At 43.9% G+C, this 10996-nt stretch overlaps 1 protein-coding gene across 1 annotated transcript; it reads left to right on the top strand.

Annotated features, from left to right (window-relative positions):
* Positions 1 to 6160: 6160 nt before the first annotated feature.
* On the top strand, positions 6161 to 10176 carry LOC306752287 (uncharacterized protein; the record flags this gene model as incomplete). The annotated part of the gene is made up of 5 exons (XM_079236036.1): positions 6161 to 6298; positions 6664 to 6777; positions 6872 to 6982; positions 7763 to 7886; positions 8679 to 10176. 5 exons carry the CDS (start codon positions 6161 to 6163, stop codon positions 10157 to 10159), a joined length of 1968 nt encoding a protein of 655 aa, XP_079092162.1. The 3' UTR covers positions 10160 to 10176.
* Between the last annotated feature and the right edge of the window lie 820 nt (positions 10177 to 10996).

Below are 10996 nucleotides of genomic sequence, written 5' to 3'. Positions count from 1 at the left end.
CCGGAGGTCCTCACAGAGCCGTACTCTAAACTCCTCCCTTGAACAGCGATTGTCCAATCAGTAGCACCCATGACTCGCCGACCCTGTCAAGCCTTCTCCACAAGTTAAGCAGTGGTGCGCATGGAGATGTAGTTGGAGAACATACATATAGGAAAAGTATGCAAGCTAAGCAGCCAAACAGAGTTATGCCAGAATGAACTAGCAGTCTGGTCTCGGAGACGAGGACGATGCTGTTTCTTTACTTCCACGTGGACCAGCAACTGATTGGATGCTGACTGTTTGCCCGGGACGTGTTTATTAGTCTTTTAGCCTGAAATCATGCATGTCGGCATCAAGTGCACATTTAAGACCCATATACAAGATAGACAAGAAGATGAAACAAGAAAATACATGTATAAAAGTCTAACGTTAGCTCGATTAGCTATCTAGCTACGGTTGATCAAATGTGAGAGTGGCAAATATGCAATCGGCCAACGGTCAATTGCCAAAAGCTGAATACTTTGCGTTAACCTGCATGGAGAACAAAGTGGGCGGGGCTTTGCTGCAACAGGGCAAGTCAGAGTTCAGTAACATTAAATTGAATGACGTAAGCTGAGGTTCCCGCACGAGACTTTCTGACACTCGTTTGACTTTTCCTGTTCAGCATCTGCACCCATCTGGGATCCATGAGGTGCCAAAAAAAAGAAAGAATCCAAAGTGTTTTGAAATGCAAGTTCGGTAGGGGAACAATGATACCGGTGCTTTCTCACTGCCTTGAATGTGCAAACGTCCGGGATGCATCCTCCGCTCCCGAGTGAGAAGAAGAGACGACGACGATCTGTTTCCTCCTTCGTCGAAGAAGCTGCTTGTGATCGTAAAAAAAACGGCTTCTGTTTTGTTCTGTCGCTCCCTCTTCCTCCGATCCGCCCCTTTCTTGTTTCTGACAGTTAAAGTATAAAAGAGTTGATGATGTATAATTCATTTTAATATTGTACAAACAAAAAAAATACATTTAAAAAAGGGGGGTGGGGTATTTTTTATTTTTTTTCCCGCCCAGTTGAGCTGGGCTCACTTGAACTGACAGGAGCACAACCAAACGGATTTTGGGGTTTTCTAGCCTAATGAGCATGTTTTAAAGCTTTTTAAAGGGGACGCATCCAGAAGAGACCTTTACCGTTATGTATGCGTGTATCGGACGGAAGCCATTTAGAGTTTTGATTGTCCTCTCTTTGTTTAACGAGCGGGTTGGTTTTGCACACTTTGAGGTCGGGGTGGGTTGTACATACTTCAGTCTTGCACAGTGGATCAAAGATGCATTCTGCCCTGTTGATGTTACAATATGCTTAACTCGCTGAGTAAATTATTGTACTTTGAGATCAGAGAGAGAGAAAAAAAAGAGTGCAAAAACTCAACATGCTGTCAGAAACGGGTGTGTGTCTTGTGGTGATTGGATGTTTTTGCCGATGCAGGAGGCACAAGGTGTACATTAAGAAAAGGTTTTAACTCACCAAAATCACAGACTGAGAGCAAAAAAAAATCGCCACTTTTCCAGTATCCTCATCTGCCGTAATATTCTCTGGATCCTCTCCATCTTTAGGAATCCCTGTTGTTCCTTAGATGCACTTCCTCTCTGGACATTTTCACCCCGAGCTTACCGCCACGTTAGGCTTTGCCGGCTGCCCGAGGCACCGAAGCTGAACTGACTGCGTACTGTATACATTGACCAACAACCAACAGGTGCTACTGGTCAGTCGAAGCCCACCAGAGACCAAGAAGTCACGTTGTCACAACCTCAGGACAATCCTACCCTCTACAATCCTACCTGTGCTCAGCTTCACGCGTGTCTCTGCGGCCAAGCCTCCGATGCTTCGCTCATATCCCCTCCAGGGCGTGTAGGTGCATGCTAAGGCGGTAAACCACCCTAACTCCTTCCCTACAGTTGCACCCGTGCATCAAACCTGAGCTCAGATCTCCTACAATTCACCCTCTCAGCTACTCTACTCTCCTGTTGTAGGCCATGAGTTCCCGAGCTAGCAGAACGTTGACGCCATCCACAGTGTACACCATAGTGATGATGATCAGCTGCTCGTCTTTCTCACTCAACACTTTGCAGTTACATCTCAGTTGAAGAACCATAGCATTTACTCTGGTTTGAGGGAAAGTTCTCTTCTTTTTTTTGGGTGAAACATTTGTCCTTAAATGTTTTATATTTTGTACATTTGTATGTAACATATCATGTAAATAGACAGAGACAGTGATTTAACTCATCTGGAGGATTTTGTAGTCTTTGTAAAGCCCTAATAAATGGTATTTGGTGTCACACGAGCAAACAGCATGCTGAGCTTTTTCTGTGTGTGTGGGTGTGTGTGTGTGTGTGTGTGTGTGTGTGTCTGTTTTGGCCAGTTTGTAGTGGAGGGTTGGGGCATCAGAGGTGAGTATTTCAAATTGAACATTAAGAGTGTCAAGATGTTACAGTGTCTGTTTACTTTGAGATAATATATTTTTTTAAACATTCACGTGACAAATCCTATTTTAAATATACGTATTGGGCACAATAGAGATGGTCTCAAGTGATATCTCAGCCAAAGTGAGTGTGGCATGTATGAATGGATCTCTGTTGGTGATACTTTTTATTCTACAAGTCCCCAGAGAAACATGCTCACCGAATCTGGAGCTCGATGTGTCAGAATGAAGCTGTTAGTTAAACTGTAGAGCTGTCAACAGGAGCATTATAGGGCCATCAGTAGACTATAAAAGACGACAATCCTAGCAGCGGTTTGTCATAATTATGGTAAGTGGACAGCAACTGTTGTCAAAAATACAATGTTGATTGAAATGTCACAATTGTGGTAAATCTAAAATGTGAACGCAGTTACTTCAAGACATCTGAGATCAATCTAAATGTCATCGGACTGATGTAAAACAGGGTGACTGTGTCATGTGTAGTCAGAAAGAAAAACAGACTTCTGGAGGATAACAGGTTTTTGTTGATGGCCTTCTGACATCTGTTTACAATACAAATGAGCTCAAACCAATATGTTTTCACAGAATAGATTAGATTAGATATTCCTTTATAAATCCCGCAGTGGGGACATTTCAGGATTACAGCAGCAAACAGGGTAAAGTTACACACAAGAGACATAGTAAAAAATCATAAATAATATACCAGATTCAAAAGACTGAAGTATTCATTTAAATTACATTTCAAAATGGGAAATAGTGCAAATAAAACACTTGTAATCACAGCTTTCAAAATGTAGAAAGGCGGTTTTATTTTGAAGGACAACATGTTGCGCGTTCTCTTCCGGTGAGCTCGCAGCTGTAGCTAAAGCAAACATGGGGCGAGGGGCCGCTCCCGGGACTGAGTCCGAGAAACACCTTAAAAAGTGTCAAACTAACGGACCCTCGATCTCTTTACCGAAACATTCGTACTGGTACGACTTCTGGTTGTTCGTGATCTTTGACATCGTGTTTTTCCTCGTCATGTATTACATCGTGCCGTAGAAAGGTAAGGAACGGTTATTCTAGCGTTTTGTATTAGAGGGAAGCTGCTAAGCTAACGAGCTCAGTTACACTTGATAACGCGGTTTATATTCATATATCGTTTACCTTTAAGATATGTATGTGTCACTAGCGTGGTTCAGGGTTCTTGCGGTCATGGAAAACCTGGAAAAGTCATGTAAATGTGTTATATTCATGTGTTCATGACGTTCATTTACGCTGAGTTTGAAATAATGAATATGCTTTTAAAAGAAAGACTCTCAAAATATAAGCAGGCATACATACAATCATATATATATATATATATATATATATATATATATATATATATATATATATATATATATATATATATATATATATATAAATGTGTATTATTTATATCAAACTATTGTCTCTCATTCATTTGTGTCATTTAAGGTTTACTGTATGCTTTGTATTCTCATTGTTTTGTTTAAATACTACATTTTCTCACTTTTTCATGTTTACACTGAGATGTCGGGTAAACTTACGCAAGACCAGAAGCTTTTGACTTAAGTGTTGCCCTTCATGTAGGTTTGCCTGTTCAAATATCAGATATGTACTGCTGGTAATTACAGTGGCACACCAGCCGGTTCATGTAACTGCGACATGAATGAAAGAAGAAGCTGGAGAAAGCAAATGTTGAGTGTTTTTGTCTGGAGAATTCCCCAGTTGAGCAAGCTATTTATTTATTTATTATCTTTTAATATTATTCTATTCGTATTTGTCGACCCACTAAATGAATAAGGGTAATTGACTATTCATCATCAGCTTTAATACAGATGGTCCATATACATTTCCATGGCATGCTTTGATGGGGACCTTTTAAATGACTGATGATTAGTTTGGCTTGTGCCTTTTTGTTTTCATTGTTTAGTTAGGGAAATAATTTACCAGTGAATCTATTCAAATCTTCAATCATAGACATAAAGTCTGAGGTAGGTTTAGGCTGTTACACATTGCAATACTAGTTGTGTCACTATATTTCATCTGCACTTTGACTTTTTCTTTCCGCTGAGATCTAACATTTTACTTTTATTGAAGCTTTTCCGCTGGACTCTGGAGCCTGAAGACATGGAGCGTTGGTCCTGTCCTGCGGTCAGGAAATGCTAACCCAACTTTGACTGAAATTGAACACCACGTTATTGGATGTCACGTCCCAAGTTGCCATGGCTTGGTCCATGGAAGTGGCTTTGACATCAGAGATTTGACCACAAAGCTCCATCCCTCCATGACCTGTTGCCTTTCTGCATGGATGGATTCAAGTTGTTTCTGTGGGGAAGAGATGCATTTTGTTAAAAAAAGAGACAATGGGGATCTGATGATCCGGTGAATTGGCTGTGATGACACCAAATAAACACAATTGTATTGAGGAATATGATTCCAGCACATCTAAATCTTGAATGTTTTTACATGGAATACACTGAAAATAAAACGTTTTACCTTCTTGCTAAATTGTGACAAATTATTTCTTGTTTAGCTCAGCTAATATCCCCATTTACACACATTATAAATACATTATTATACGTATAAAAGCGCTCTCAGCTGGTACGGTCAATGAGAAGTACTTTGAATACCTACAATGTAATACTGTTTATTACTTTAGACTCTTATTTTGAAATGGTACTCTACTTGTTTCCGGTCCGCCGGGAGCTAACAACAAATGGCTTTCAAGCTAATGGTAGTTTGTTAAAAGGACTTGTAAAGCCCTAACCATGGACACGACTGGTGGCTCTTGCCAAGTGGAAAACACAGGTCCGTTTTATTGGAGCGTTTAATAATGTGTGTGGCAGTTAAACATGAGCTAGCATAGTGTCGTTAGCTCGCGTTATCACTTAGCCCCAGCTAGCAGCGGTGGTTGTAGCTAACGTACCAAACGTACCGTAAACACCAATTAAGGCAACATATACTTTACGTGACAACTTGAGCGTTTCCTTTGAGTAAACTGAAGTTCAAACCGCACTGTAAACCAGATGTTTGTGACGTCGGCACATGTCCCACTGTTTTGGCTAATGTGGCTAACTAAGCTAGCTAGTTAAATCAAACCGTTAAGAGTTGTGGTGTTAGCTCCAGGAGTTTCTATGTTCAGAGTAAATCATAACGAAAACATGAGGTTAAACCTAACACAGTGCTGCTAGGAGAGCTGTTGTCTCCTCAGGAGGGTTTACAACAACACAGCGAAGCTACTGAGGCTGCATGACATCTTTATGTGGTTTTATCTCAACAGCTGAGCCGTCCTATGAATCTGCACATGTTCAACACACGTGTGTCACTCAGCTGACACGTCCTCGATGTGTAATCTGCATGTTGTTGTATTACACTATCCTTATCTGCTCTGTGGAAGTGTGTTGGGTTTACTCTAATTGATTGAGCAATTATTTACTGCCCTACATATTCTTAATAATTAAGCCACATTTAAAGTGGTCAACCCAAATAGTCACACCAGACACTATCTATGAGTCTATTTTTATTTTATAAGCAACCATGCACACATTAGTCACCTCACAAAGATATATATATATATATATATATATATATATATATATATATATATCACATGACCCTGTTCACCCCATGTCTCCATGTTGGCACAGATATATTCCTGCCATTGTCATCACTAAGGCTGCTGATACCGCCCCTGCGGCTGCTCTCTGCAGCGATGTGGCAGGTGGCTCAGCAGAGAGAGGTTCTCGACTACGGGAAGCTTGGCGACTTTGTGGCGCTGGTGACGGCTACAGTGCCAGATCTGCTCAACCCACAGCAACGGGGCAAGCTGCTTCTGCGGCTGAGAGCAAGAGTGAGTCAGCGGGGTGTCGCCTCAGATTCAAATCACAAACGTGTGGATTATCTGACAATACTGTTGCACCTCGTGGATTTGGTCTCGCTGAAGGGACACCTTGCGCTCTTCTCCACATGCTTCCCTTCAGGTCATTCTTGAGTTGTGCAGAAATGAGGAAACAGCCAACGTTTTGTGCGTACAGCCTCATCTAGAACGCATCCGCCCAGCAGGACACACAGGAGTAAGTGAGAGCAAGTGAGAGCAATCACAACTCCCTATAACAGGGTCTTTCTTTGTACAGCACACTGGCTCGAAGCGTGTAATTATCAGCCAGATGATGTGCTTATATTGTTTGGGGAAATAACGCAGACGGTGTCTTTCAGAGTGGAGATGCAGAGGTGGATGCAGAGGAGGCCATTTTTGTGGAGCTCGTCCAAACACTACTGAAGGACCCGGCAGAGAGGGAGCATTTTTACCAGGCAAGGCAGCTTCACATGGTACCCCATCTGGCATCCTGAAGAGAAGCCCTTTTGTACACCCAGCTGCCTCTTTGTAACTGTGTCCCGTCACTGTGACCGTTGTTCTCCCCAGGAGGTTTTTCCTGCAGAGTACGGACTCGGCTACGACACAGACATGCAGCTCCTCGCGTGGGAGTTTCTGTCTAAACTGGAGAAACTCCTGCCAGTACCAGACCTCAGTCAGGTAGGAGACAACGTCACATTACAGCTGCTGCTGCAACGTTACATGTTAACATGCACTGCGTTTAAGAATGACGCAGCCTTTCACTTTTCTGATTTTAAGTCTAGAGTACAGGTTATAATATAAACATGGCGTAACTATTTTTCCTTAAGAATTTAAGAATTTCTTAGGAATTTTAAGTGCTGTGTTTAAAGTGGGTTTTTATATTTTTTATACATCATATTATATGAAAAATACTTCTCATTACATAGTTGACTGAGATTTCCACGGCACGATAACCTTCTTGGTTTCACGGTACCCTCAGTTACTCTGATTATTATTATTTAGATTTTTATTATCAATTACAATAATTATAACAGATTATTCAAAACATTGCATGTAAATATATAAATACTTATATAACTGAAGCAAGCTAGTTTACATGTTAGCGACACTAGCATGTTAAATAGCTACTAAATAACAAATCATTTTTTTAAATGATTTCCAATAATTATTCCAGACTGCTCCTATACCTTTAACTCACACACTCACTTATGTCAAATTGTATTTACATTTAACTATATGTACTCTGTGACATTTATATGATGTTACAACCCTGTATGTGTATATAGACAAATATTATAGTGCAATATATCGTTATAGATATCTGTATCTACCTAGAAAATCTGGTATTGGTCGGGCTGGAGTCACTGTTAGCTTCAGTTGTGATAATTAGCATTTCCAGGACGCAGGACCGTATGATCGCCTCCTTCTTGCTGATACGTTTGCATCTGTCCATAACAGACCGTGTCGTGGCTGACGTCCGCCCCCTCCGTACTGAAGGACTGCTTGCAAACGCTCTCCGATCCCGACGACCTGAGGTCTCTCCTGCAGCACCACAAATGCCTCGAGCACCTCGGGACACAAGGTAAGCATCCGCTGTAATCCAGCTCCCCGTCTGCATGTTAGAACTCACTGTGCCATGACGACAGCAGAGCAGTAGGCTGGGATGATCTGATCTGAATTTGACAGTTTATTAGAGTTTCTAATGCACAAAAACGTAGATGTTTTGGCCCTCTGTCTTCAATAAACTGGCATTTTTCTCACCCTAAAATGCAGTGGATTGAGTGGGATACGTTGAAAACACAGCTTTAGTAAAATGATGATGCAAGCTGCTCAGACAGGCCGCGATAATTCACTTTTATTTATTTATTTTGTCAGAAAACTTTGCGATCATAAAGCAAGACACAGAGACTTTGTGATGCGTTTGCCTCTTCTTGTTGTTGTTTTTTTTAGTCGATGTGCATCTTTTTGTGATGTTTGTGGTAATATATGTCCTGTTCAGTAATCTGTCCATGTTCAGTCCTCTGACAACAGAAAGAGAAAAAAGATACAAATGAAAACAACGGCGTTGGCAACTGGACAGAGATTGAATAAGCTGAGACTCAGCAGAGTAACCGACTGCCTGGCCCAGTGAGACTTGTTCTGTTGTTCTTCAGGTCTTTTTGTGTGGAGATCTCTATAAAATGATTTTGGGGCCCACTAGTGGTTTAGCCAGTTTATTGCGGTCATATGGGAAAAGAAGGCACACGGAAGACATAGGAACCACAGGCGCACCGGGTATCTGAACCCAGCAATGTTGTAGGCCAAAGGGACTCCAAACGGTTTCCTGTATTTAAGGGAAACATAGCACTACGTATATTTTCTGTGTTTTGCACAGGTACCACGGTGGAGATGTCCACCCAGGTCTTTGCCTGCTCAGAGTGTCCCTTCTTCCACATGCAGGAGTCCTACCTGCTGCAGCACATTGAGCACAGTCACCCTGAGCAGTACGGCAAACTCCAGAGCTCTGCGGAGGCCGCCGGCGTCCCCAAGAAGAAGGCCCAGCGCCCCGAGTTCCCATCGCCTTTCCCCATCCACGACAGGCCCAACCCTCACACGTGCCAGGAGTGTGGCAAAACCTTCACGCGCGCCTCGGACGTGACTCGTCACCAGCGGACGCACACGGGCGAACGCCCGTACTCCTGCAAGGTATGCAAGAAGGGCTTCAAGAACTCTTGGGATCTGACCCGACACGAGCGCATTCACACCGGAGAGCGGCCCTTCCTCTGCCCCCAGTGCGGCAAACGGTTCACCCAGAGGGGGTTGCTCAATCTGCATTTAGAGCGGACCGCCTGCAGCCAGACCTGCAACCCCTCCGTCGAGTTCACGGCGGAGGTGGTCGCGGCAGCGGAGGAGCCGCCGGAGGAAGGGGGCGGTCGGTACAAATGCCAGAAATGTGGCGAGAGCTTTGACAGCATCCTGGAGCGCATGAGGCACAGGCAGAGACACACGGTCCGGCATCAGTTCAAATGCTCCATGTGCGAGAAGATATACAGCCGAGCGTCCGACCTCAAGAGACACCAGATGAAGCACACCGGGGAGCGGCCGTTCACCTGCCAGTGTGGGAAGAGCTTCACGCACGTGTGGCTCCTGAACAAGCACCAGCAGATCCACACCAGGGATCGGCCGCACCCCTGCGCAGAGTGCGGGAAGAGCTTCACGCAGCTCCAGATCCTGAACCGGCACCGGCTGACTCACACCGGCCAGCGGCCCTTCCGGTGCTCCCGCTGCGAGAAGAGCTTCACCCAGCTGGCCAGCCTCACGCGCCACGAAAGAATCCACACGGGCGAGAGGCCGTACAACTGCACCGTCTGCGAGAAGACGTTCCTCACGCACGGAGAGCTGGCGAGGCACCAGCGCAGCCACAGTAACCTCAGGCCGTACGCTTGTGCGCGGTGCCCGAAGAGCTTCAAGACCAAAAGAGCTGAGAGAGAGCACCTCAACGCGCACACGGGAGAGCGGCCATTCGCATGCGGCCATTGCGGGAAGAGGTTCGCCAAGTCGACCTCGCTCGTCCGACATAACCTGACCCACACGGGGGAGCGGCCCCACCAGTGCTCCCAGTGCAGGAAGACCTTCCTCACCTCTGGCGAGCTCCTGCTCCATAAACGCATCCACACCGGAGAGAGGCCTTACTCCTGCTCCCACTGCGAGAGGAGGTTCAGGTGCTCCTCCGACCTCAACATGCACGTCCGAACACACACCGGGGAGAAGCCGCACAGCTGCCTGTCATGTACGAAGAGTTTCTCCACCTCTACGAGGCTCAAGAGACACGCGCGCACACACATGGAGAAGGGTTTAGTAGCGCAGTCCTTTTAGTCTTTGAGCTGCCAGCTAATGATGTATAGAGGAGAAGATGTTCGCTACGTCATTTTAAATAAAAACTGTCTTTTATCAATAATACTTTTTTTATGTGGTGACAATATGTTACATGGGAACCATCTTAAGACAAAAATACAGTTGTCTGGTTTTGTGAAGAAAAGAAATGAGTCAAACAAACAGCTATATTAGATTACATTCATTCAGCTGATGCTTTTGTTCAAAGTGTATTCAATAACTAGACGTCATCAAATCTTGAAAGAGCATCCCGCCTTCGAGGAGAACCCAGCGCCTCCTCTGCTGGAGGGAGTGGAGGCACGGGAGCACCAGGACCAGGACGGAGCCTGAGAGACTTCAGACCCTGCTGCAGGAAAATTAGGATTTCTAAAGGGGGTTTGGTGCACTACCACTTTTGTCCACAGGGACCGCCAAAATCAAAGTTATTTTTAATAGCTTGAAAAATATTTAAAATGAGCAAAACCGTATGAAAGATACTGAACATTACCCTCGGGGAGATAATCAATGGGAGGAGTCTGAGTATATTGACGAGAATCAATATTTTAGTATCGATATTAATTTAATTATATTCAATTTAAGTCATGATAACCTACATGTGTCTCTGTTAGTTGAAAAAGAAATAAAAGAAACATGCACTTTATTAATCCCCTTGGAAAAAAAAAAGGGAAAATGTTATGAATCTAACCCTCCCCCCTCAAAAAAAGCTAAAAAAAGAAGCGTAACAACATGTAGAGGATGACAAAAGAGCTTGCATTCTCACTAACCCTCAAAAATATATACCAATACCGATGTGCCTCAAAAGCATAGGAGGGTATTTAA

The sequence above is a fragment of the Taurulus bubalis genome (assembly GCF_910589615.1).
Source record: "Taurulus bubalis genome assembly, chromosome: 20".
Taxonomy (NCBI): domain Eukaryota; kingdom Metazoa; phylum Chordata; class Actinopteri; order Perciformes; family Cottidae; genus Taurulus; species Taurulus bubalis.
The sequence above is the reverse complement of the archived record's forward strand: the minus strand, read 5'-3'. Positions and strand labels throughout refer to the sequence as shown.